Raw genomic sequence first — 26,574 nt, 5'->3', positions numbered from 1 at the left:
AGAATCACAATATCCAACAGTACATATGTTTTACCCTACAATTATCTTAACAAATACGCGCTCTTACCCTCAATCGCCACACCAATTAGAGTCTCTGATTAGCACATTAGGGTTGTGCAACTGTACTTGAACGGTATGAAGAAGAGAAGAGAAAAGAACATGTATTGTGGGGATGCTTATAAGATGGTAGTGCAATACAGGAGATGTGCTCTTTCAGGTTAGTGCCGAGAGGCTTACAAACCATTCAACCATGTGAGTTATTACACAATCATAACCTGTTGGGCTCTTTTGATTGGCTAATAATGGTCCGCAAGTGTGTTTTGGTTGCGGCGAAACATGGGATAGTATTGGACATAGCAATAAGAGCACCAGTTTTCAGTAGAAGCAGTTTATCAACGATCCTTGAACTCGATTCGCTGATTTCGCGGGGTTCTCTGCTTTCATACTTACTGTACCCATGTTCTTGAAAGGTATGTTTTCATGGATAGCGACGTTAGCTAAACAGAAGCAACTCGAGAAAGCTGTAAATAGATTGTTGTAGATAACATCTGAGACAAGTATCTGGGGAAACATCATTATTTTTTCAACTTATCAATCTTGAAAACGTGTAGAAACTGCCCATCTTGGGACAAGTTGTGAAAGTCAGGGTTAGTCAGGGTTAGTCAAAAACACAAGAAAAGTTGTTCGTAATTCCTACAAGGAAAGGCCAGGTACTCGTTAAGTTGCTAGTATTGATTGAAGATCTCTGACAAGATCAACTTTTCTAGTAGCAGAATGCACGGGACAGACACTCGGCGAGTCTTCATGGAAACAACTGCACAATATAACACATGGGACTTCTGCCACAGTGACCATTATGAGGTGGGGACCTGTTAGAATGGTCCAAAGAAAATATTTTATGTTATTTACAGACCTTCCATTCCTCCTGGAGCTCGTATTCGTCTGATTACACAGTTGGGGTCTGCGTGTGCCGCTTTTGTATCAAGCCCGTGTGGGTATCTTCTGAACATCTGTGAGTGATGCTATTAGCTTAATGATCTCGGGTCTTCTAATGTAAGACCATAGTAATAATCTTCAAAGGCGTCACGGCCCGATCTCACTCGAGTTATACCAGTTTTAAAGCAACAACACGAACTGAAGACGAGTGATAACGCTACAAATGAAAGCAGAATGATTGAAAGAAGTTGCAGAATTATTTATTAACAACCGAATAATAATATGAAGTTACTTTATTCTTCATATGAATACTACAACATCAGCAAGAGAACTTCGTTCAAACGGAGGTTTGCTTTGATTGGTTCAGGTCCTCCAAAACTTATTATCTGACTGCCTGATTAAGCTGTGATTTAGAATTACAAGAAAAAAGAGAATATATAATATCATGGTATAGAAAACGGCTCTATATCTATTAAATCCGGTAAATTTTTCTATTTTACACAATCTGAAGCTCCAACCCATTTTCAAACCAATATCTGGGTTTCTTGGTCTAGTTGGTCATGGCATCTGCTTAACACGCAGAACGTCGGCAGTTCGATCCTGCCAGAAATCACTTTTTTGCTCAACACGATTGTTCTATATGAACTATATGAATTGTTTTTTTGATCCTGTTCCATTGCATCATAAAACCGCTTGTACAAGTACATAGTGTATTATGTGCCAATCCATGCTCACTTGCAAGCCCAATTGCAAGCCACCCTAGAGGTAAAGAAAATCAAGACTATGAAATATTTGAATAAGTAATCTAGTCTATTCCTCTACTTGTACCAGCTTTGTCGATCAGTCCTTAGCCCAAATGTGCTTGTGTTCAATATCATCTTCAGAAAACCCCAGATAATCTCCGTTCTTGTCTAGCCACCTGAGTCCAATAGCTCTCTGGGTACCCGTCTGCAGCCAGATCTTGTCCAGTTTATCAAGGTCACCTTGGTCGAGAGGTACTTTCATACCGTTGGCTACAACACGTTCAATGGATCGAGTCTTGGGGAGAACTGCCCGCTTCTGAGACACGTGCCAGTTGATGAGTACCGAGCCAGTAGAGGTATTGTGCTTCTGAGCGATTTCCACAGCGATGGGGTTCTCATGTAGTTTGAGAGCACCGGTGGAAGATCCCAGAGGAGAAAAGGCTGTAACAAGAATGCCATGCTTTTCATTGAATTCGATTTCTTTCTTTTGGGGTAAGTAGGGGTGGATCTCGAACTGGTTGACGGCAGGGACGGTTTTCACTTGATCAAGAAGTCGCTTGAGATACACTTCACTGACGTTGGAGACGCCAATAGACTTGGTTCGGCCAGATAGTTTCTCCTCCTCAATCTGCTTGTATGTCGTGATCCAGTCGTCCAAAGAGTCACTATACCTCACAGATCCATCTGTATTCACAAGATAGATAGCACGGGGGTCGTCCGAGTCCGCCAAAAGAGACACAGGCCAGTGAACAAGTAGAAGATCAACATAGTCAAGACTCAGGTCCTTCAAAGAAATATCCAGAGACTCACTGACTCGGTTGTAGAAAGTGGGCCAGACTTTGGTGGTGACAAACAGGTTCTCGCGTTTGACTAGTTCTTCGTCAATTGCCCTCTTGATCCCCTTACCCACATCCACTTCAGATCCATAGATGAAAGCGGTATCAATGTGTCTGTAGCCGTTTTTGATAGCAGCATAAACGACCTCTTCAACGTTGCCATCGGACGCAGTTCCTAGTCCTAGAGCAGGAATAGAGTGGCCGTCGTTCAGCTTGAATGAGTCGGTAATTGACATGGTAAGATTGATGAGTTCACCAAAATAATGGGGTAGAATTACGTGTTTAAATAATCCAGAGTAGTATCACGTCTGAGCACCTCTTCGCCCCGATTCCCCACTTGATACTTACTAATAGCGTTTTTCTCTCGACAGTAGTGCGAAAAATTAGAAGAGGCTCAGTAGGGGTAATACAGAATATACTGTATGAGTGTAGACATCTAAAGGGGTGTCGAATAGGACGAATATTTAAAAGACCACACTCAACTACTTACTTATGCCTCATGGAGAGCTCATGGCACTGTAATTACATTTTCGAATGAACTGACGATGCACTCGGTGATGGTGAACTGAACTCTTCATCAAGGACATCATCAAGTCGATAGTATTGTAGATTAATAATTGACTTCCTTCTATGGGTAGGACAAGTCTGGCTCGGAAGACTAGCTGTTGAGTATGTACAGTATCGGGGTAGGTTACCCGATAGGAGTGCAACTGCTGACAAATAAGCAAAATAAATCAACACGATTTGTAACAATGTCAGATTTTGCAGTTGTTCAAGAATATAACAATGTTTCACACATTCAGGACCTCTATCTACAAAGTACCCATGCACGTCCCCTCATAGTGATGGTCCTTCTCAGCACAACATCAATACCTTTTAATATCGGTCTTACGTCATAATCTGAACTAAGTGGGGTATATCGAGTTACTAAAAACGACCTCAAGCCAATATAAATCTCGGAATCATCTTCAATTGGGTCCAAATTCGAGCTTGAATTGGTTTTTTTTTTCTTTTTTTTTTTCTTTTTTTTTATTCTAATGATTCATTACAGCTATATACCTACTTGTAGTAAGCCGGGTTATTGGCGTTCAATAAATCATACACTTCTGAATCTTTGCGATGTGCGCTGCGGGGCGCTGTCGGTTGGTTTGTCGACGCTTCGTCTAGTTGATGTCATTGTCGTGGTCTCGTGGTAGTGAATCATGGCTAACAGATCAAGAAGTCATATCAATCGTTTCATGTCTTATCCAGACTCGAGTGGTTTTTTTAATTTTTTTCAAAACTGCGAGGCCAGGAAAACCATCAAAACACGATGTTGATGTGGTGGCTCAATGGTAGAGCTTTCGACTCCAGTCGTCCAGGTTGTAATCGAAGGGTTGCAGGTTCAATTCCTGTCCATGTCAAATTCTAAGGAATTGACAGTGGAGGAAACAATAGCCGGTTAAATTCCGGTAGCTTCTCAGCTGATCAACATCTTTTTTGCCAAAAATTGCAAGAGATTGACAACATCTATTGTTTACAGTACCTTACAATTGCTGGTGATCTCATTTACTGGATCTATTATAGGAATGCGTGAACTTCTCGTACTCTACGTTGTGTTAGCATTTGTGTTGGACAATCCTTTTTGGAATCGACACATCGCCGCTGCAAAACGACATGAATCGGCTTGTAAATCGAATCGCCACGCCCATGACTACTCGCTCTCTTCATCCTCAAGCTTCTCGTCTCCTCCAGTCACACCCAGCTTCAAGAAGAAACTGAGAATCAGACCTGCCCCTGCACAGGCAACGGAGAACCAGAAAGCGTAGTGGTACCCGTCATTGAACTCCTGCTTGGTCGCTGTCTTCTCGTCCACGATCTTGGTGGAAACAATCGAACTGGAGGCACCGAGAGACACGGCAGCAGACAGCATGGTGATGGTGTTGAAGATACCGGCTGCTCTAGACTGCAGCTCTTCACCTACTGAATTGATGGTCAGAAGAGTAGACACGTTGTAGACCAGATCGGCACCAAGAACTGACAGAATCTCTGCTGGAAAGGGGAGGGCCCAGAAGATGGTTGTGGGCTTCGTGAAGGCCATGAGAAGAGATGCCCCTAGGAAACCACACTGCGCCATGATCATGAGAATGCGCCCTGGAATGATGTGGAGAGTCATGGCTGCAAATATGTTTACACAGACCCCTGCAATGGCCATAGGAACAAAGTAAGCAGTTGTAAGAATGGGTCCTGTGCCCTTGACCTTCTGGAAGTACATAGTCATGAAGAATTGGTTGGTTCCCAGAAAGGTGGAAATTCCCAGAGCTGAGCAGGCCATGCAAATGGGGAAGCCTACACATTTCCAGATGTGAGGAGGCATGATGGGGTTGGTTGGAACGTAACATTCGTACACCACGAACACCCCAATGAAGACGCCCCCAAGAACGATGAGAGCAATGATGTAGGGCGTGTTCCACTTTTCAGGAGCCGCATCGGCCTGTGTCATTGCAAACACAAACAGAGTGAAGCCTGTGAGGCAGAGGAACGCTCCTCCGTAATCCTGTACAAGCATCTTTTCTTTAGCCTCTTTGAGAGTCAGAGGCGCGTCAGCAGGGACCACGAAGAAGACTCCGATACATGCAATAGCGTAGATGATGGCTAGAAAGAAGAGGATACCTCTCCAGCCAATGAACTCGGCACATATTCCGCCAATGACAAGTCCACAAACAAACCCGATAGGTGCGCCTGCTGCAAAACAGGCCATGGCGTAGTTCTTTCGTCGGCTGGGCTTTCGGTAGAGAGAGCCAAGGATACCGATAGCAGCAGGAACAGCAGCACCGGTAGCCAGACCCTGAAGTCCTCTTAGAACATCAAACGCTATGTCGTTTCTGACAAACCCCGAAATGAGAGATGTCAGAGCAAACACTCCATAGCCTGCAAGAAGCACCTTCTTACGTCCAAAAGCGTCTGCGATACCTGCCATAATGAGAAGAGACGAGCCGGTACCGAGGGAAAAAGCAGACAGAGTCCAGGAAAGCTCTCCTCCATCGACCTTGAAGGCAGCAGACACGTCCTCAAGGGCTACTAGAAGAGCCCCAATGGAAATGGACTCCAGCATGGTAGCCAGAGCCATAAGAAAGATGCAGAGTATTTCCACAATTGTGGATGAGAACACCTCTGGCCGACCCTGTACATTGCGATGCGTCTGTGGAGGTGTAGGAGGGGTATCTAATTCGATGCCGTCGACTGTGTGTGTCTGGATGTGCTTTTCAGAAAACACTGGGCTACTGTGAAGGTCCTGTTCAGACACAGGGCTCTTTTGAGCAGGACTCTCGAGGGCCAGCTCATTCACTTCAATGCCCTTTGTTGCCATTGCTAGTCGAGGAAGTCGAGGAAGTCGAGGAAGTCGAGGAAGTCGAGGAAGACAAGATTATCTGATCTAAAAGAAACTTGGAGGCCAAACCAAGCTCCTTATAACTCCAGATATGATTCGAGACATGCAGAGCGGGATCAAAATACAGTAACACTTTTGCCCACCTTATATCTCCGTTCCGCAATTTCAACGGGCATAAAGATGCGCGGGACCTACAGAGCTATCGAAATATCACCCAAATATACCAAAATAGTATACGTTCCCTAACCCGACAGTCCTCAACCTGCGTAGTGCACAACCACGATTCCTCTACTAACTGGTGTGTCATGGCTTACCAATTGCAGGTTTTATGCACGGTGTATGTAGATACGCGGCTAAACAATGAATATATTAGCCGCGTTAGAACCTTATTCTCTTTGTCTCCCAACCCATTTCCTTGTGTCGACGCGTCTCGAGCCTGATAATCTCTTAGTCACCACTACAGTATTTGTGCTACATACGAAAAAACGCCACAACATCACGAAACAGTCTCGATTTGTCACCATGGACGAAACCAGAGCCAAGGAGGTCGCTAACGTTGACGCCGAAAAGGTACCATCGTCGCCCGAGAAGCTAGCCGCCGAAAAGGAGGCCCGACGAAAGGAACGCCGTGAAAAGGAAAAGACGGCTGATCCTGAGCGCGAGAAGCGCAAGGAAGCAAAACGCAGGGAGCGCGAACGACGAGAGTCTCGGGGCGAATCACGAGGAGAATCACGAGGTGATGACAAGGACAAGGAGCGTCGACGACGAGAGAAGGAAAAGGAAAAGGACAGGGAAAAGGTGAGTATGGTGGGGGTTTTCGGAATATGTCTTGATGGCGACTAACTCAGGAAGAGCGACGGGCTCGAAAAGTTGCTTTTGACTCGACCAAGCACGACAACAATGGTGGCTCTCCAACCCACCCGGTGCAACAGTCAGCTACGGCGGCATCTCTCTTCTCAGAGCTACCTGTGCACATCCAGGAGGTTCCACCCTATGTGGGCTGTGAAAAGGACCTCTCTGTGGCCGAGTTTTCCGACAAGGTCGACATGGCTCGGGTCAAGGAGACTCTGATCGACACTGTCGTCCCTCACGCCCAGTTCCAGGAGCTGGCACGTGTGGAGCGGTTCAACAACATTTCCTTTGACGACTGGCAGGCTGAAGGAACTCGACTGGCCGAGGTGGCAGCTTCCCTGATCAACCGTCTCGTGGAGCTTCGAAAGGCCCGAATTGTGGGCTATAAGGAGATCCAGGAGACTGTCGACCGACACGCTGCGAAGCTGGAGTCGCATGGCCAGGAGACCGAGTCCCAGATGTCCGGGTTCCAGGCCAAGGCCAGTGAGATTCTCAAAATTATCGATTTGACCCTCTGACCACAGTTTGTGTTTGTGACTTGTGCCCGACCTTGTCTGCCTTTAGGTATAAGGGCTCTTTTCACTCTCACAGTTTTGCACTCGCACTCCCCTCCCCAACGGTGCCTGGCACTAGTCGCTACACTTGCTGATATCTACGACACCCCTGCTGATACCTCTGATACCTGCTGAAGCCACTATACTTGATGAGATGATCCCTCAGAGACTGTATCCCGACCTGGTACAGATACCCCAACCGATACCAACTATAGACCACTACCACAAGTTCCGGTGGTGCCACAGAAGTCACAGCCAGCGGTGCATCTGTTACTCGACGCCTGGCCACCGGACATACCATTCAAACGTTGTGTTTCACTGGCGGTACTTGAGTGAGTACAATATGAACTCTTGATGAAGACGTGTGATACCCTACTAACGCAGCCGTACAGCACAATGTCTACCAGCAGCGTGTTTGGAGATATAGACAGAGTAATGCTGAATGATCATGATATGATGTTATGATTGGATGACGTAATCACGTAGAACATTAATGATCGACTTTGTTGGATCGAGACTTCTAATGCGGCAGATCGGGACCTGGAATGCCAAACCTCGATGTATGTCCGTGTCTCAGTCTGTCATATGCTTCCCAAGCAGTCTGAAACGTCAAACCACCCGCACTTCGTATACAAGAGCAAGGTTGTCTTCAGACTCACGATTATGCGTGATGACATATACTTGTAAAGTTCGCTGCAATAAACATGCCACAAAATGGGCTGTCATGGAATGCGGTGGATGTGGGGCAAGTGGAGCTACGGTTTCGGAGGCTACAGCACTTAGTTGTACCAATTTATACTGTCATTGCTTTATATTCTAGCTCATCTCTAATATTCTAACATAAATAATCAAACATGTTACCACCGTGGCGATTCGCATTTACTGGAATCCGCCATAGTTGTAGTTGGGATAGCCCTGAGTGTACATTCCGTTAACAAGATACGAAGGTCGTTGCTCGTACATGTACTGGTAGTCCCATGGGCCCCCGGGGGGTCCTTGATAAGAGAAGGGGGCTTGACCAGGCTGTGGATGGCCAGGCTGGCCGGTCTGTGGGTGTCCGTGAGTAGCACCATGTGCATGTCCGTTCAGCTGACGACTAGGAGAGCCCTGGAACCCGGCCTGGTGGCTGACATGTGGAGACTGGCCCTGTGGTTGCTGGTGCTGGACGGGGGTTTTCGACTGCTGCTGATGCTGCTGATGCTGCTGCTGGGTCTGCTGGTGCTGGTTGTGTTGGTTGTGCTGAGTCTGCTGGGTCTGCTTAGACTGCTTGTCGTCCGTGTGAATGGCCACCTCGCTGATTCCAGGACTGAAAGAAGTGGTGGAATTGGGGTTGACCGCACACATCCAGATTCGCGTCTTGTACACCCGGAACAGCTCGCGCACCAGATCTCGGAAGTCGATTCGGGAGTCCGAGTAGTAGAAGAAGGTCAGCTTTCGGCGGTCCCACTGGTACTCGGCATTGAGGATCTTCATGTTGAGACCCCGCTCGGACACCTTGAGGTTACACAGCTTGAGCGCCTTGTCCTCGTCCATCTTTTTGGACTGCAGTTGCTGGATCTCGTTTGCCTGAGCAAACCGCAGAATCTGCTTGGGCACCACCAGCGACGAGTTTGCGGGCAGCGAGTTTGCGTCTGGCTCGGTTGTCTGCTGCAACACGGCCATCTGCTCCTGCTGTTGCTTGAGCTTCATCTGGGTGGCCTCCTCGGACGTGACATTGTCGCGAGTCACCTTACCTAGGTCGCGGCCGCGATCTGCGTCCACAATGACCAGATCGCCGGTCTTGACCACCAGATTGGACGCCTCTGGCACGAAAAACACGTCGGTCCGGCCGCCCTTGAATCTCACCAGATAGAGCTTTCGCGAAGGCATGGCGTCCTTGACGTGGTCACGCTCCCGCTGCTCCAGCTCCTTCTGCAGCAGCTCCTGCGCCAGGTCCTTGTCGCGGGGCTTGTCGTCAAAGTACGACTCCACGTCCCGGCCCGTCTCGGCCTGTTGGATGTGCGTCAGCAGCGCCGAGTTGTCCTGTGCGTCGGACTGCGATAGATTATGAGGCACTCCGGCAGAGACGGTCTGCACTCCGGGGGCCGCATACGAATGTCGTCGCGACTCGGGCTGCTGCTGCTGCATGTGTGGTGGCAGCGCCGCACTCTTTTGGGACTGTTGCGGGGAGTGTTGCTGCGGAGAGTTCTGCTGCTGCTGCTGGTCGTGCCAGACCTTGCCAAAGGGCCGATCAAACTGCTGGCGTTGCTGCAGGTTCATTCGCTGTACCTGTTCGGCCAGCACGTCGGCGTCGTCGTCACGAGACAGGGACACAGACAGCGACCGCTGGAACTTGGTTCGGGCAAGCACGGGATGCACGCTCTGTGGAGAGCCCGTACCGATGGGTGCCAGGTCCGATGAGTTGGTGTGTGCGTGGCCCTTGCCGGAGGGCGAGTCCTTGTCGCCGTGGGCCCAAATGTTCCAGCCCTGGGGGAAGAGGCCTGTCTTGGAGTCTGCGCGGGGACGCTGCTGGTTGCCCTCGCCCTTTTCGTCGAGCCATCGGTCGACATCGAAGGCCGGTTTTGCCACAAACGGGTACGACGAGGTGGACGTGAGAGGCTCGGCAAAGGCGTCTGCATGGGAGGTCACAGGGGTGCCGACGTTGTTGGCGGTGGCAGTGGAAGCGTTGGTGTTGGCGGTGTTGTTGTTGTTGTTGTTGTTGTTGTTGTTGTGGGCTGAGCCGTTCTGGCTCTGCCAGCCCAAAAAGTCCATGGGGGTGCGCTCAAAGCTCTGTTGAGAGCCGAGCTTTGGGCGAGAGGAAAACTCAGACACGTACGAGGGCCTTCTAGAGGACACGGCCGAGAGCCCTCCGCTTCTGAGCGATGGTGGCAGGGCCTCCTCGAACTGTTTGTCGTCCATGGCTACCGCAGAGTCGTCTTCCATGGTGCGGTGTAGTGGTGGTGTAGTGAGTAGAGTCAGTCTTGGTTGGTGGGAGGTTTAGAGTGGTGTATGAGTCAGCAACGAGGTGGTTGAGTGATGCAGGCGAGGTGGAGCTGAAATCTATCTCGGGCTGCTTCTCTTGTCTGCTTCTTTCTAGCTGTCTGGCTGTCTGTTTGAATGAGGATTCCTGACACTCCGTGTCAGTGGGATGTAGACTCTAAGTTTTGACACTTTTTTGAGATGTGGTCCAATGTCCAAATTAGCTTGCGTGACTGAGTTTGGAGTGGGGCGAGGCAAGAGTGTCTGGGAGTAGGGTCGATAGAGGGTGTCAAGCGGGTGTGTGAGCAGCACCCCTGGGACCTAAAAAAGAGCACTCCAAAGGGTTACAGATGCGGCGTGGAGCGTCACGGTCGCCCGACAGCATCGCACGTATTTATCTGCTTGGACCCGCACGCTAACATTAGTGCAGGCGTGAGACCAGGCGGCTTGTCTAGCCCGAGGTGGCAATTGCAGCCTTGTACGTACGAATCTCTCTTCCCCTTCACTGCTTCTCAACCCTGCACCACCCCACAGGTCTGCACCACCCACTTGCCCTTCTTCCACCACTTGCTCCTTAGTTTGATTCAAGTATACACATTCAGTACAGTATCGTACATGGACACTGGCCATTCCAAAAAACAAAAAAAAAAGCTGCTCCCAAGCCTCAACCACACCCAATCCACCACCGTCAGAAACATAGACCAGGCCAAAGAGGGGTGTTGATAATAGTGGCCAAAGTTTGGTCTGGGAGGCGGCGGGCTAGGTGAGGGGTACCGTGAGTACGAGTGTACTGAACGAGAGATACAAGTCGTACAATACGGGCCTCCTTGCAAGTACATACCTTGGGGTTGATTTGGAAGGCGGAAATTGTCTTGCCTTGTGGATTTGCTCGTGGTTGTGATTGCTCCGCCCGATTCGGAATCCGCACAATTGCTACTGTACAGTATGTACCAGTACCAGGTACCAGTACCAGTACCAGTACATAAGTACCAGTATAAGTGCAAGTAATGGTCGCTTCTATGTTCTGTTGTTCAATCATGGTAATAAATAACTATATACACGGATATGCTCTGGCTCACCTTGACTGTACGAGTACTGCAAATAAATGACAAGGCTGGAGCTTCACCCGCCAACCCTAAGTTGCTTCCAAGATGAGAGACTCTTTAGAGTTGTGTGGGGTAGTCAGGTGCGCAAGGTGGGTGAGTGGGTGGGTAAACAGTCCAACAATGGGACAGTAGACATGGACGCATGGGAACCCAGCATCAACCCCCACTGCTCGTAGACTAGAAGGCGGACACGTCACGTGACCGGCAGCGCACCGCCGGCGGCAGCGAGTCGAGACGTGTCGCCTTGGAGCCGTATTCCTCGTGATCGCCGCAGTCTGTACTTGTCGATTCGTCTCCACTGCCGTGCAAGTCCACCCGCTTGTCTTCTCTCAGCTGCAACCATCGAACTAGAGAAACCCAGCCGATCAGAGCTATACTAACGGCCAGCATGGCCCACATACCCAGACGGAACTCGGGCGCGGTGTCGGCTCCATAGAAAACCACCATCCACCACGCGTTGGTGGCGTTGGAGATCATGTTCATAGAGGCGAGCACCACCGATCTCTCTTCCTTGTCGTTGGCTGTCACCACGTTGGCCCAGGCGAAAAACGCTGCCTGTACCATGTAGACACATCCACACAGATAGTAGCCTGCAAAGACGGTCGGGGTACGGTTCACCAGCACCAGAACCGTGCTAACGATCCCCACTAGGCCGGCAGCTACCCCCACGTGCCAGTGTTTGCCTGTTTGATCCACGTACGAGGCAGCCACTACAGTAGCCACCACTCCGACTCCAGAAACGCCCATCGGGTACCTGTTACTCTCAATAACACTCCACCCGGAAGCCTTGAGATACTGTCCAAACAGGTTGTTGGCTGGAGGAGACTCCACCTCGCCCGCAATGCCCCATAGCAGCCCAAACATGTAAAAGTGCCATCGTCCAAGCACCCGTTTGACAACTGTCCAGTCTAGTTTTGTGTCTGGGCGTGGCGGGAGTCGCATGACAGACATCTGGCGCTCCTTCTCGTCGAAATAAAAGGCCTGTGTCGTCGCTGGTGTATCTGGAAAGAAAATAAAGCCATAGAGAGCCACGGGAAACGTGATGATGGCGTCGATAATGAACAGCCATCTCCAGCCGGCTAGTCCTCCTTTCCCACTGAGTCCTTTGAACACTGCACTTTGCAGAAAACCAGAGAAGAGTGTGCCAATGAGCCCTGATGATGTGAAGATGGCGGTTCGCTTCGCCAACTCCTTACCACTGTACCACGATCCCAGGATGAAATGGGTGCCCACAAACGTAGACGCTTCAAAAAAGCCCTGGAAGAAACGAATGGCATAGATCTGCTTGTATGTGGTCACAGCATAGGTGCCCAGAGTCAATAGGCCCCAGGCCATGGTGCAGAAGGGAAAGTAGTACCGGGGCTTGAACACCTGAAGAGCCAGGTTGTTGGGGATCATACCCACCGTGTATCCCACAGTGAAGAGCGTGTTGGCGATGTTGAGCTCTCGGCCGTACATTTGGAGATCCTCTCGCATGCCCGAAACAAAGGCATTGGACAAATTGGCTCGATCCAGATAGTTGGTAAAGTACATGAGACAGCAGAAGGAGAGCACAAACCAGTCAATCTTGCGCAACAGGTGCTCCTCCTCGGCCGTGCTCTTGTACTCTCCCCAGATAAACACTCTGATTTTTCTCAGCCAGTTCATGGGCCGTGATTGAGTGTGTCGAATGTCTTTGGGGTTCGAAATTGGCGGGTTTTTTTCGTGAATAATGCGGTTCTTCCCGTCCCTGTGGCTGGTCCTGTCTGTCGTCCCATGCTCGTCAGAAAAACCCTTCAGAGGTGAGCTTAGCGGAGGTTTATTTGCTTATTAAGCATGGCTGTAGATGGATGCAACGGTGAGTAACCAAGGTCCTCTCTATGTCCTACAATAGATTTCCAATGATCGGGCCTCCTTTTTTCGTCGATTTCAGCTGCAAATATTATTCTTCATCTCATTTCCTTTTATACACCGGTTTGCTCAAATCTAGTTGCCCCTTTCGGAACCCCTAGCCCTGAAGTCGCGGCTTTCACAATCATAGTTTGTGCAATCCACGAAATCCATCACACAACTACACACAAACATCAAAAGTGAGTATGGTGGCAAAGATGAAGTAACAGAGGCGCTGACAAGGTGCAGGAGAAATGAGTACAAGCGGGCGTACGTGTGTTTATATACACTGAGCTTGTATGCTCCACTTTGAGTGCTTCAGCCTTGCAGCCACGCTCAAGTTGCACTTGCACAACACGAGACGGTGAACGTGACGTACCGAACGTGACACAAACCAGAGAGAAACGCACCTCTGTCCACTCGTAAACTAACGCAGCAGATGTCTGAGGAAACACAGCCCAAGGTAGACAGCTCCGAGCACGTCAACATCAAGGTCACCGACTCGTCGTCGGAGATTTTCTTCAAGATCAAGAAGTCCACACAGCTCAAGAAACTGATCGACGCCTTCTGCCAGCGACAGGGCAAGCAGAAGTCTTCCCTGCGTTTCCTCTACGACGGCCAGCGAGTCACCGACACTGACACCCCCGAGACTCTGCAGATTGAGGACGGCGACACCATCGAGGCTCACCAGGAGCAGCTTGGTGGCTGCTAAGCGGGATATTAACTGGTAGATTGTTAGTAAAGTGTATGATAGCTGTTTAATATTGAGCGCGTAGAAATTGTCGCAATATATCTCGTTCCATCTCCAAAATCTGCTTTACGTAATCAGATTACTAGTACATAATTGCTGTATTAAAGAGACGCGTACATACGAATACAGGACTCGTATGTAAACTTGAACTCAACACCATGATGAAAACGTGGGCATTGAGGGCTAGAGCTGTTCGAGCCACATGGAGTGGCCTGTCGAGGACGTTCGGCACTTCAGCACCATGTGATGAGGCGCTCAAAATCGCATATTTTGGAAGTGACAAATTCAGCATCAAATCATTACAGGCGGTTCTCCAACTACAAAAGGAGGACCCTAGTGCCATTGAGAGCGTCACAGTCGTTACGAAACCGCCCAAACGAGCTGGACGAGGTCTCAAGGAGCTCAAAGATGTGCCTATTACCGACTTCGCGGTAGAGAACGGCCTTACGGTGCTTCGGGCAGACAACAAGACGGAGATCAATGCTCTGCCCAATGACTTCAGTCTCGTAGTTGCTGTCAGCTATGGAGGTTTGATTCCCCAACAGTTTCTGGCAAACACAAAGTACGGCGGTCTCAATGTCCATCCTTCCTTTCTACCCCAATACCATGGACCTGCTCCTATTCACCATGCTCTGTTAAATGGAGACAAGACGACCGGAGTGACAGTCCAGACACTGCATCCGACAAAATTCGACCGAGGACGAGTCGTGGCTATTTCAGAGAAAGTCCCCATCACTCGAGATAGCACCTTTGAGTCTCTGCGAGATACCCTGGCAGACACCGGAGCGGAACTGCTTTATTCAACAATCAAAGATCGAAACTTCACAGACTCGAGCTATGAGGTCAAATCAGGCTGTCCAGACGTCTATGCTGGACACGTAACGTCAAAAATGCGTGCCATTGATTGGTCTGTGGATACAGCCGACAAGTTGGAGCGGTATTGCAACACGCTGGGGTCGTTGTACACTCATAAGTTATTTGAGGAGCGCAAACAAGTCAAGGCAGAGTTTCAGGAGAAGCTGCTGAGAGTTCTACTAAGTGAGTTGAAGAAGGTGGATGGCATTGAAGCCTTTGGGGCCCCTGGAACACATAAACTTGTCGATCGAACGGTGCTCATCAATACTGTAGATGGAGTCGTGTCTTGTCCCACTTTACAGGTGGAGTTCCAGGCGGTGGAGGATGCTGACAAGTTTGAAAAAAGATGTGTTGGTTCGAAGAAGAAGAGAGCCAAGAGTGAGGAATTTCAAAATGGAGAGTGAATCGCCAACTAGCACGAGACATTGTATATAGTATTAAAAATAAAATAAAAAAATAACGACCTGTTGGAACTATATTCATATGTTAACTCAGTTGCGCCCACTTACTGTACATTCCAGCTACACTACAAGTTCATATAACATAATTAACACAATATTCATAACAAAATCCTTCCCACACACTCCTCTCTCCTCCCTGTTACTCCCTCTCTCTCTCCTCCTAAACCAACAGCGTCTGATGCTTGATGTTGAACTCCTGGACAGCCACGGCAATCTTGTGGTAGAAGAACTTTCTGTTGGACGGATCCGGAATGGGAATAAAAGGACCAGGCACATCCTCCAGCAGCTTGAGAGCAAGGCCAGTCTTCTCCATTGTGATCGTGTCAATCTTCTCCAGCTTCACGGTCCAGTAGCTCTCCATGTTGACGGTGTGGAACATGATGATTCGGTTAAAGGTCAGAATGACGGCCTTCTCAGTGCCCGCAATCTCCACATGAGCCAGATACTTGTCATTGAAGAAAGTGCCGCCGTCGATCAGCTTGAGCCAGGTCTGGCCCACAGCCTCGGTCTGACTGTAAGGTCGAACAATGCCGTCATAAGACAGATATCGGGTGGCTCGAATTCGCGAAATGGCGTTGGGATCAAACACGGTGGTGGTGTTCTTGATTCCCTCACTGATGTTGTTGGCAAAATCAAACATTCCAATGGCCGTCTTTGTGGGCAAGCCAACCAGACCTTTTCCAACACCCTTGAAGAAGCCTGCGGCTCCTTCGGTGGCAGCGCCATGCATGGGCGCCTCTGCAATGCCTGCAATACCAGAAGCAAAGGCGTCAAAGAAGGACGAAGCTCCCGTGGTGAGGCCAAACAGAGCATGCTTGGGCCGGTTTCGGGTCTTGTTGACCCGTCGGCGGTTTTGGAACGACTTATCCATCGTCACCACAGACAGACCCTTGGAAATGGAGCCTGTAACCTTGGAGATAGAGTCGGAAACACCGTAGACAGACTTCTTGACGAAAGACAGAGAGCCCTTGGCCAATCCAATACCCAGCTCAGAGGGACGGTCATTCATGATAAAGCCCTGGTACGGCTCGTAGAAGATGTCCATGATACCAGAGGAGATGTTGGTGAAAAGACCGACGGGGTTTCCGAGGAAATCGGCGGAACCGAGAATCTTATGCAGCTGGTAGAAAAATCCCTGGCCGTAGTGAGTACTCACAGCCTGGATGAGAACCGGCCACGAAGTACGCACATTCTCCATCATCAGAGCATTAAGCTTGACTGGCGCATCGTTGATGTTTCCAATGGCCATGGTGAGCACATTGAGGAAGAACATGAGCGTGTTTTCGGCATCCGATTTATCGTCCACATTGACTCGCTCAGTTCGGACAAATGACAAGTTCATCTGGGCAGGCTGGATGTGCAGCATCTCGAAGTAGAGGTCGGCACCAGTGTTGACAGGTTTGGGCTCGGGAATCTCAAGCATATCAGCACACATCTGCTCCTCCTGTTTGCCCTGGCCGGTCCATGAAGCTTCGGGCAGCTTCATAAAGTCCAGCAGAGAGAAGAGGAAGTCCTCATCCATCTCCAGTGTCATCTCCTGCAGCAACAGAGTAGCGTACTTGATGTAAATGACTCCATGGCTGTCATCTCGCACCTTGCACAGAGAAGCTGAGAACGTGGGATGGTTGTCAAGCTCCTTGCCAGACATGGGCACCACTGAGGGGTACAGAACAATGGGGTAAATACCGCCAAATAGCTGGTTGTCGACCTGGACCCACTTGAGCTGGAACGACAAGGTCTCGTACAAGTCAGACTCGTTGTACTTCACCTCCAGGCCACGTAGTGTGATGTAACACAGCTCCTGCAGCTTGTTGTTGATCAGAGACACGCCCACACCCTCCAATGAGAGCGTGAACTTGCGGTGGATATCCTTGTCACTCTCGTCAAGCTCAAACACGGCAGCTGGTGCCCTGGAAGCCATGGAAGTGGACGACTGACCGCCCTTGAGCTTGTACAGCGATACATCAGGATCGTAAGGCGAGATCACAAGAGTCTGAGTAGGTCCATCGGCCACTACGTTGAGGTCCACCACAGAAGCAGGCTCGTCATCTTCAGCAGGCAACTTCATGGGCGTGAGGTTACCAATCTCAGCCAGCTGGATGTGTCGACGCTTGCCTCGAGTGATGAGTACCAGCTCTCGGACAGGAGAAGCCGGGTAATCCCAAGCATAAGGCATGACCGACTTGCCAGGCAGCTTATAGGTGAGAGGCTTGAACTTGGGGTGCGAGTCAAGTTCTTCTCCGTCGTCATTCACAAAGGGGTTTGCCTGGAAGAAGGTGAAGTCTTCCTCGGTGAAGTTTCGAATGGAAAAGGGCCAGTTCTGACCAGCCTCCTCAAAATGCAGGAAAATGGTAGCCTGCTCCAGAATGACATCTACGTTCAGCAGAGTGAAGCCCTTTCCAGCACGGTAGATCTTGACGTAAGTCTTTCCGATGTCGGAAATGGAGAAGGGAGCAGACCACTGGCATCCCTCGCCTGTGAAAGACGCCTCCAGACACACCTTGTCGCCCAAGGGGGTCTCGGACATAAAATGAATGGGTTTGAAGGCTCCAACAGACATTTCAATGTTGCACATGGGGTCTCGGATTCGGAGCTCCTCCTTGAGACAGTTGTGAATGATAAATCGGGGCGTCAGCTCAATGAACCGAGTTAGCTTGTACCGGCCCTTACCCTCAAAGACGTGCATACCAACATGGATCTCCGACTGCTTGGACGAGTTGGCCATAATGATCTCGGTGGTGCCTCCAATGGCATCAAATGACTGAGAATCACTCCATTTCGAGTCTCCAACCTTGATGGTGACTCGGGCCTTGCGGTCGTCTTGGTCAAGCGAAAACATGGTTGGTTGGGCACGCTTCATGTGTCCTCGCTGCATCACGTCCTCCCCATGCTCCTCCACGTAGTCCTCCTCCTCTTCCTCAAAGGCAGGCAACTGGGAAGACACCTTGGAGTGGGTGGTGTGGAAATGAGACCGCACCTGAACGTTGAGACCGGTCTTGTTGAGCAGCAGGTAGGGAGTGAACACCTGCACTCTGATACCGGCGTACGAGTCATTGTCAGAGACGTAATGTAAGTGCAGTCTCAGACGTTGACCGTCTTCATGACGAGTCACAAACTCATTCTCCCGATCAAACTCGTCACCCTTGGGAGCGTTGATGACGGCAAAATCGGTCCGCTCAAAACCACAATCTCGAGGATGTACCGAAAGCAGCAACAGGTGATTGAGCTCAACAACATGGACGGGTGACTTGCCGCCCCGCTTGATGAAGTTTGTCCAGTCCTTCTTGGTACTCTTGTCATAAATTCGGTACTGCAGATCGTACGGCAACAGGTTCTCAATCTCCACAGGAGGCGACAGCACTATCTCCATGTGGGGGTAAACCCGGGTGAGTGGCTCGTTGCGGTCGTACTTGGCGGTAGCCTGGAAGAAGAAAAGCGTGTCGTCTTCAGCATTAATACGCTTGCAGGCAACCACGGGAGGCTTCTCTAGGAACTGAGTCCACTCCAGAGGTTTGCACCATCCGTATCCATAGCCCTTGGCGGGCCTGATGAGCACAGAGCACGTTCGAAGACGGTCAATGGGCACGGCACGTGACTCGCCGGGGGCAATGTGGAACACCTCGGGCAGCACCTTGCCTTCATCATCCAGACCAAGGTCAACCTCAATCTGCGTGTGATTGGTGAAGGTGTACGCTGACTTGAGCAGCACCTCCTTGATGGTATCGCTGTTGAGCGTAATCTCAACAACGAGTCGATGAGAGACACCTGCAATTCGGGGCTTGAGAACGTGCAAAAACTCGCCCTCGGAAACCGCCGAAATCGAATGCAGCACGTCAAATGGCGAGTCCATCAGCCGGACACTCAGATATGCCTTTTGAGTATCGATCACCAGCGACTCTCGCACCTCCTGAGTCGATTGGAACGACCACGGCACAGTATCACCGTCCTGCAGCTCTGTGGGCTTGGGGGTGTTGTCCGTCTCAGTCCACACCTCGATGGGGAAACCAGTCTGGTTGGTGATCCTGTAAGGAGCCTCGACCTTTCGGTTGCTAATGTCAGCATACTCGGAGTTGAGCATCTGCTTCATCTTGGACACAAGCGCCAGAGTTCGAGAGGTGATGGTCACCTCCATTCGCTTTCGGCTGTAAATGTCCATTGCCACCATCTGCGACTTGGCCTGCGTCGCCAGATGGAATCCAACGTTCCAAGGCTCCATCAGAGGCTCCCAAGAACTCTTGCTGTAGTTATAAAAGTTCATGAGACACTCAATTCCTGTGTCGACAGACAAGTCAGACGACCAGTTTCTGGCCTTTACGGTGAAGGGGTTGATCCAAAAGTCCAGGAAGGGCAACTCGTGGATCACACCCATGGCCACAAACCGCATACCACTGAATTCCACGTCGCACCGCTCGCCCATAATGGTAGCCATACCCTCGTGAATCGAGCCAGCAGCTGAAGTAGTTCCAGACGCAGCTCCAGAGGCCACCGAAGACCGTCGCCGGGACCGCGAACCACCGGTGATTTGGGTCCTAGTATCTGCCACAGATCGCGACAACCGCCGCTGGAAGTCCTTGGAAAAGGACGAGTACCGAGGCACGGCCTTCTGCTCCTCCTGACCCTGAGTAGCAGTGGCCTTGGATACAATGTCGGCCACCATCATCACGTCTCGAATCGACAGACGCATAATCAGAGGCTCAATCGAGATCTGGATGGTCGTTAGCATACTAGTAGCGTTAGTGTGCTTGTTGTCGTGCGACATGACGACGGAAAAGTCGTCCAGAACTCGCAGCCGAGACTCGTGGATGGTCTCCATACGAGAAAGGAAGACGCCGGCGTTGGAAACGGTCAGAGACATGACCCGCGACTGCGAATACACAATCTGCTCCGTCTTGATCACCAACGCCTCCGTGTTCTCAACTGTGTTGTCAGCCAGCACAATGATACTGGCGTCAATCACCACCACATTGATAGACATGGGTTCGGGCGAAACAGGCACCTTGACCACGGTCTGAGTCGGTTGAGAACACAAACTATCGGTTCCATCATGCTCTTCTCCCCCACCCTCCACACGGTCCTCATGGGACGAGTGATGCGAAGGCAGATCATCTGAACCCCGACGTATAGGCTTGTTGGCCAGCACCATGGCTCCTCCCCCGTTCTCGGACAGCTCTCCTTCAGGCGTCCTCTCCTCATCCATAAGTTCCTCCAATTCCTCTTCGTCCTCGTTCTTGACAGGCATACCAGCATGGAACCAGGCCTGCATGGCAAAGCAGAAATCAAGCGACAAGATCATCTGGGGCGAGTCGATGGTCAACACCAGAGCCAGAGGCTTCTCGTCCTTGCCCTCACGAGCTCCTCGAGACACTCGCAGCTGGAACTGCTGCTCGTCATTGTTGATCTTGGGCAAGATCTCCGTGAACTTGTTTTCCTTTACAGGCCTGCAGTCATCGATCGTGAACGACTGAATCTGGAACTCCGAGTCAATGGCTCCAGACTGCTTCAGCTTGAACTTGATACCAATATCGTTGAGCGAAAACTTGGTCAACCGCGTGGTATCAATCTCAGCCTCAGCACATCCCACGGTGTCGGCAAACAGTGTCAATGCAATAGCTTCCGTCTTGAACGCCACGTCCATCTGCACAAAGTTGGGGTCCTGAGCCTCCTCCTTGTCAGCTTCGCTATCAGTGGTGACACTCTCATTGGCCAGCGACATCGCATCCTCACCCATGAGATCGGCGGCAAATTCATCCATCTCCTCGTCGTCCACCTGGCCATTGGCATCACCAGAAAACACAGCCTGCAGAGTATCAGAGATGATCATTAGGTACTTGAACTGCAATTCTGTCAGCTTCATCTCAGAACCAGTGATGTTACCTGTCACAATGGTAGAAGGCCGGTTGAGGTTCTTGGTATACTCCACATACGAAATGTCGAGCTTGAGCTGCAGGTCACCAATAATCTCAAGAGACTGTTTCTTTCCCGAATCCAGAGTGTAAAACTCAGAAGCGATGCTCGTGTTTCGAATACCCATGTGGATATCATTGGAAAACAGAGTCGAACCAGCAGAGTCGTCAAACGGCTGAAACGAGTTCTGCAGGTAAAACTCTCCAAAGTTGAACGTGATGAGATCGCAGACACCGCCCAGGCCGGGACACAGAGTGGGGAACACGATAATGGGAGCCTGGAAAATCACGTCCAGCTTCATCTTGTCGGGCTGGGTCTGTGTGGCAGCCTGGTTGACCTGGTTCATGGCCATTTGTCGTGCCACGTCATAAATAGCCTTCATTCGCGAAAACTTGGCCAGAAACTGCACGATTCGAGCAAACGGCTCCTCAACGAAGTTCACCTTGATTGACGAAGATCGGAAGTAGACCGCAGACGTGTAATTCTGGTCTTCTGTATCGGAAGAAGGCGAAAAGGTTTCGTACGAGAACTGAGCAAGCTCCTTCTCACCCTCAATGGACACCAGCTGACGCAGAATCGAGTGCTTGTCGGTGCCCTCGTTCATGTCGTCTCTGACAGACAAGTTGCCCAGCTGGCCCTCCACCAGCATTCGCTCCTGCACCAATAGCACCTTGATGTTGGCAGAGGACAACTTTGCCGTTGAGATCTTGATGCCGTCGTCCACAAACGCAATCACGATCGAGTTGAGAATTACTTTGACAGAAATCGTGGGCGTGTGTTCCTGTGGAGGATCCTCGGGAGTCTTGTAGTTAGCACCCTTACCATTGGTAGACTCACCCGCCGTAGAATCAATCAACTTGCCAGAACCGTGTTTCAGAGCAGGCTCGTCATCGGTGAAGGCAGTAAGAATGAAGTCCATAATGGTGAGGTACGTCTTAGGGGACAACACAAAAGAAATAGTAGACAAGTACACAGTGACAATCTGTTCTGTGACCACAGGTTCCCTGCCAGCCTCTAGTTCCCTCTTGTGACGCTCGAAATGCACCTGCAGCAGCTTGTCCTCACCATTGGCCTTATCGTAGTGAGAGGAGATGATCTTTCGGAACTGCGGCTGAGTGTCAGACTCGATAAACGATTCGACATGGAACACAGCCAGATTGAAGTCCACGTACATGTTCAGCTCGGTGGTAGCCACGTAGACGTCAAACTGGCCCAAAGTCCAGTCCACTAGCGGCTCCTCCTCCAGAGTGTCCCAGTTTGTGCACTTTCGCAGTGACAACAGACACGTGTCGACCTTGAAAAAGAACTCAAACTGCTTCTGCTTGAGCTGTGGGGCGCTCATCTTGGCAATGGCAGAGGCCTCCTTCTCCTCCTTCTCCTTCTCCTTCTCCTCGTTGTCGTTAATATCAGAGTAATACTGAGAATCTGACCGTCTTAGGAAAATATCATGAGAGGGAGTGTCCGAGGGACTGGAGTCCGTGTTAGGGATGGCCAGATCGATGAACTTCATCAGAAGCTTGTACCGAGCATCAGAAAGAGATGCTTGGAACTTGGGGAGCTCTCCGGATACTCTGATCTTAGACAGGTGGGTAGCGTCAGGAACAATCGACACCTCCAGCAGAAACTTGAGGTTGATCCGGTCGATCACGTAATTAGGCGAGTGCTCCACCAGCATATCTCCTACCGCGTCCTTCATGTTCGATCCAATCAACAGCTGCGTGTTGAACAGCTCAATGTTGAACTTGTCGTACATGAGAACCTTGAGCCGGTCCCAGTCGGCCTGCGAGTACTGCTGCGACGCCTTGGATTTGACCTGGTCAATGAGCTTCTTGTCGGCGAGGTCTGACTTGATTTTGATCTGACCAGCGTCGATCAGCAGACACGGCGACTCCTTATTGGTGATGTCCAGAGGCATGACAATCAGAGGAGCAGCCAGATCCAGCTGTACGTCGATCGTCTTATGTTCCTCCAGGGCGTATTCAAGTCCGATACGAGTCTTGGCCTGGAACTCCTCCACAGTCGTACCAGCCACACTCATAAGCGCAGTCAGGGTCTCCTGATGGTTGTCGGCGGGCTTGAAAAACAGAATCACCTGTTCAACCAACTTGACGTTGTAGATGATGTTCAGAGCCTTCATCTTACCGCTCAAACACGAATCAGCATGACCGTCCAGAGGATTGTTCTCGAAAGTGAGGTCCAGAAAGTTGCCTGCAGTGGCTGTACCCATCTGAGCAAGCTGCTTGCCGGAAACAATGCGCGGGAAAGCAGATCCGACTGTGGAATCGTCCATGAACATGTCGCCAACGCCAATGTCACCTGCGAACGAGTCGATTCGCTGTGAAAAGGCTGCAAACAGGTCCGTGAACTCGACCTTGGCAATACCGGACTTGGCGTTACGTTGGTCTCGAGACAACTGAAGAGAACCGGACTTGAGAGACGCGTCAAGACGCATCATGGTAACGTCCTTGGGTACGTCAAACGTATCGTTAGGAGACTTCTCCTCGTCCCACCCAATGGTGTCGTACAACTCCTTCTTCTGGTCGTCTGTGAGCACCACTGGGGGCTTCTCAGCCTTCTCCTTGTCGTCTGCAGTGCCCCACATCCACGAGAACCAGCCCTTCTTCTCATCCGGCTGCGCGGACTTCTCGAACAGCTCTGGCTTCTCCTCCTTGAGCTCCTTGGTCGCTAGAGACCGATAGAACCGCAAATCTTCGTACGACAATTTCATCTCGAGCTTGTCAAATTTAGTAGTGTCCGTCAGGGTACCCTCCAACTTCTGCTTGTACAGCTTGATGTACTCTCGTCGGTCGTCTCGACGGCCCTTGATGTAGTCCCAGCTCCAGACTTTGTTCTTGTCGTGGATCTCCTGCAGCACCGCTTTGATGGCGTACTGGAACCACTCGCGGGGGTTATCCTTGGCATGCTTGGCGTCCTTGGGCTTCAGAGCTCGGTACTTCAGTGTTTTGTAGTACAGCTGAAACTCTGAGGCCGTGAACAGTACGTCTCGGTATTGCAATGAGTCGAAGATGAAACCCAGCTCCTCGAACATGAGCTCAATCTTCGTCTTGGGTGTTGTCTTGGTTATGGCACCCTTGTTCATCGTCACCTTGCCCACTCCAGACACGGGACGCAAAATGTACTGGTGCGAGTCACTGAGAGCGTTGGACTCTGCAGCAATCAGCGCCTTGAAGGCTTTGATGAATTCTTCGTTGTCTAATGGCGCCAGACTAGCGGTGTCCGAGTTCCAGTACATGGACAAAGAACCCAGACGGGCCAACTTGTTGGCGATAGCTCCTCCTTGAATAAACGCGGGCTTCCAGTCTTGGTCGGTACTGATGGCCGAAAGCTCCTCCAGAGTGACTCCCATGGCAAACTGCTGTTTGGTGAACTGGTTCACGTCTTCGTATCGCACGTGAATGTTCTTGATGGTAATCTGCAGGTTGTCGATGATTTTTGTAGTGAGTGACTCGGAAAAGCTCTGGTTACGCTTGATTTCGTCCGAAGACAGCGCGGGGTTGTCTTCGTTCGACTGGTCCATAAGCTCGGCAGCCTCCAGTTTTTCTCGCTTGGCTGCCAGCTCTCGTTTGGCCTCTTCTTCCGGATCAATCTTGTCCTGCTGTCGAGCCACCGCAAGGATGAAGACATTGTCGATTGTGATTTTCACCGGCTTGTTCTTAAGGTTGGACCATGGAATCTGAATGGTTAATTCTCCTAAATGCCCGTGTACGACGTTGACTGGGAGGTGGAATTGGTCGAGGGCCTGGGTTAGTAATGGAAGCGTAGCTCGTGAGTGAACGGTATCTGGTTTGGTTGTGCTAAGCTGGACCACAGCAGCCAAAGCACTGATCTTCAAAACAAAAGAAAATTCCAACGTTTTGGTGCCATTCCAATCAAATCTACCCCTTGGTGGCAACAGGCGGTCTAGACCAGACTGGTGTCCAGAAGTAAACACAGGAAATAGAGTACCAAAGCGGAGCACAAGGGTTCTTTGCAAACATTATCACAAAATAATACTCCATTGATCCACAATGCTTCCATTTCTCTTGACGTGTCCTCCACAAAGTTGTCTGCATCCCTTGGATATGCTGATTGCTCTTGTGAATCCTCGTTGTGTCGTCGTAATTCAATCAAATCCGGGCCGATTGTCGCCATTTTTCTCACAGAATCACATCCCTCCCTTCCAATCTCATTCCTCGTACTCACCTCTTTCTTCAAGGCCAGATCTCTCAGCTTGATATCTCCACTCCATACACTGATGTTCAATTGATTAGGGTCGAAGTTGCGGACGTATGAGCCCTGGGTTAGTCATTTGCTCAGCGGGGCCATGTCGTGCTTGTCAATACTCACCAACACACGATTCAGGATCGTGGCAACCAACGATTCCAGCATTTTTGTGGGGGGTTGTAGTGCCAGGTTTGAACAGTCTCTTGCTGTCGTTGGGTTGCTTCGTTTAGAGTTGTGCTGCACCATACATGCACCCTGCTGTACAACCCAATATGACGCCTCGTGTTCCGGTAGAAGGTGTGAATATGAGTGACAAAGTGGTCTTTGGATGATTTCTGCGCCGACCTTCATTTCCGTCGTTGTTTTATTCTTTGGAATTAATGTCAGTCTGTTGGAAATCTCCCCAAACTGTATCTGAAACTGCACAGCCTCGCACATCAGAGTTATTCACACCTACGAGTTAGGGGGACTGCTACTGGCTGTATATATAATATTCATACAATAACCACGACCCGTATTCTGGTGCCAGATACCAGTACAAGTAATCTTGTCTGAATTCAAGAGACTAGTAAAGCTATTTATAGAGCACCGCAGCCATCGAGAGCCAAGCACAAGCTCCATCACATATCTTGCAAGTACAGTACACTGCAAACAAGTACAAGTACAAGTTCCTATGTACAAGTACAATTCCCTGAAACTTTTCTTCACTTGATATCGCCTGCAGGCAGCTTGAATCACTTACTGGAGAGATATATTATGTCAGTGTTTATGATAGTCCTTTCTATGGTGCCTAAACAAGTGGCATATATCACAGGTCATTCATACGGACATTTCAAAGTGTAAAATGATGACACGAAAAGCTCTTTTTCAAAAGAAACCGGTTCCATACATGAAATTGATTGTCCATTCACCTATACAAATACTTCTACGCTTTACAATTACAAGTACAAGTAGGCTACATTATCCAACCCAAGTTGCATACTGTGCTGTAGGTGCGAGTCTAGAAGTCCAGAAACAGAATGCACTGAACCGCATGTTACCCTTCTACCGCCTCTACAAACAATACGCTTGATGCCGTTCTACCCATCTAAACTCGTGCACAACACCATGTCTATGATATTCTCTATATGGTATACAACCTGAATCCACCACAGT

The 26,574-nt window shown here is 50.0% G+C and overlaps 8 protein-coding genes and 3 non-coding genes across 11 annotated transcripts; 6 read left to right on the top strand and 5 right to left on the bottom strand.

Moving 5' to 3' along the window:
• Window positions 1-1,475: 1,475 nt before the first annotated feature.
• Window positions 1,476-1,549, top strand: YALI1_F10237r. The gene has a single exon. It is a non-coding gene; the product is annotated as a tRNA-Val (tRNA).
• A 227-nt stretch (window positions 1,550-1,776) lies between these two features.
• Window positions 1,777-2,751, bottom strand: YALI1_F10224g (uncharacterized protein; the record flags this gene model as incomplete). Its single annotated transcript, XM_505102.3, has 1 exon — window positions 1,777-2,751. The coding sequence occupies one exon, from the start codon at window positions 2,749-2,751 to the stop codon at window positions 1,777-1,779; it is 975 nt and encodes a 324-aa protein (XP_505102.1).
• A 1,081-nt stretch (window positions 2,752-3,832) lies between these two features.
• On the top strand, window positions 3,833-3,918 carry YALI1_F10214r. Its single transcript has one exon. It is a non-coding gene; the product is annotated as a tRNA-Trp (tRNA).
• Window positions 3,919-3,998, top strand: YALI1_F10213r. Its single transcript, XR_011031485.1, has one exon. It is a non-coding gene; the product is annotated as a YALI1_F10213p (non-coding RNA).
• A 210-nt stretch (window positions 3,999-4,208) lies between these two features.
• Window positions 4,209-5,864, bottom strand: YALI1_F10193g (uncharacterized protein; the record flags this gene model as incomplete). The annotated part of the gene is made up of 1 exon (XM_505101.1): window positions 4,209-5,864. One exon carries the CDS (start codon window positions 5,862-5,864, stop codon window positions 4,209-4,211), a length of 1,656 nt encoding a protein of 551 aa, XP_505101.1.
• A 381-nt stretch (window positions 5,865-6,245) lies between these two features.
• YALI1_F10184g (uncharacterized protein) lies at window positions 6,246-7,255 on the top strand (the record flags this gene model as incomplete). Its single annotated transcript, XM_505100.3, has 2 exons — window positions 6,246-6,683; window positions 6,734-7,255. The coding sequence occupies 2 exons, from the start codon at window positions 6,246-6,248 to the stop codon at window positions 7,253-7,255; spliced, it is 960 nt and encodes a 319-aa protein (XP_505100.3).
• A 915-nt stretch (window positions 7,256-8,170) lies between these two features.
• On the bottom strand, window positions 8,171-10,213 carry YALI1_F10150g (uncharacterized protein; the record flags this gene model as incomplete). The annotated part of the gene is made up of 1 exon (XM_505099.3): window positions 8,171-10,213. One exon carries the CDS (start codon window positions 10,211-10,213, stop codon window positions 8,171-8,173), a length of 2,043 nt encoding a protein of 680 aa, XP_505099.3.
• A 1,319-nt stretch (window positions 10,214-11,532) lies between these two features.
• YALI1_F10122g (uncharacterized protein) lies at window positions 11,533-13,002 on the bottom strand (the record flags this gene model as incomplete). The annotated part of the gene is made up of 1 exon (XM_505098.1): window positions 11,533-13,002. One exon carries the CDS (start codon window positions 13,000-13,002, stop codon window positions 11,533-11,535), a length of 1,470 nt encoding a protein of 489 aa, XP_505098.1.
• A 661-nt stretch (window positions 13,003-13,663) lies between these two features.
• Window positions 13,664-13,936, top strand: YALI1_F10115g (uncharacterized protein; the record flags this gene model as incomplete). Its single annotated transcript, XM_002143071.3, has 1 exon — window positions 13,664-13,936. The coding sequence occupies one exon, from the start codon at window positions 13,664-13,666 to the stop codon at window positions 13,934-13,936; it is 273 nt and encodes a 90-aa protein (XP_002143107.1).
• Window positions 13,937-14,133: 197 nt separating this feature from the next.
• Window positions 14,134-15,234, top strand: YALI1_F10110g (uncharacterized protein; the record flags this gene model as incomplete). The annotated part of the gene is made up of 1 exon (XM_505097.3): window positions 14,134-15,234. The coding sequence occupies one exon, from the start codon at window positions 14,134-14,136 to the stop codon at window positions 15,232-15,234; it is 1,101 nt and encodes a 366-aa protein (XP_505097.1).
• Window positions 15,235-15,451: 217 nt separating this feature from the next.
• On the bottom strand, window positions 15,452-25,584 carry YALI1_F09996g (uncharacterized protein; the record flags this gene model as incomplete). Its single annotated transcript, XM_505096.4, has 3 exons — window positions 15,452-24,955; window positions 25,399-25,491; window positions 25,543-25,584. The coding sequence occupies 3 exons, from the start codon at window positions 25,582-25,584 to the stop codon at window positions 15,452-15,454; spliced, it is 9,639 nt and encodes a 3,212-aa protein (XP_505096.4).
• Between the last annotated feature and the right edge of the window lie 990 nt (window positions 25,585-26,574).

This window comes from Yarrowia lipolytica, chromosome 1F (assembly GCF_001761485.1).
Source record: "Yarrowia lipolytica chromosome 1F, complete sequence".
NCBI classification, from domain to species: Eukaryota; Fungi; Ascomycota; class Dipodascomycetes; order Dipodascales; genus Yarrowia; species Yarrowia lipolytica.
The sequence above is the reverse complement of the archived record's forward strand: the minus strand, read 5'-3'. Positions and strand labels throughout refer to the sequence as shown.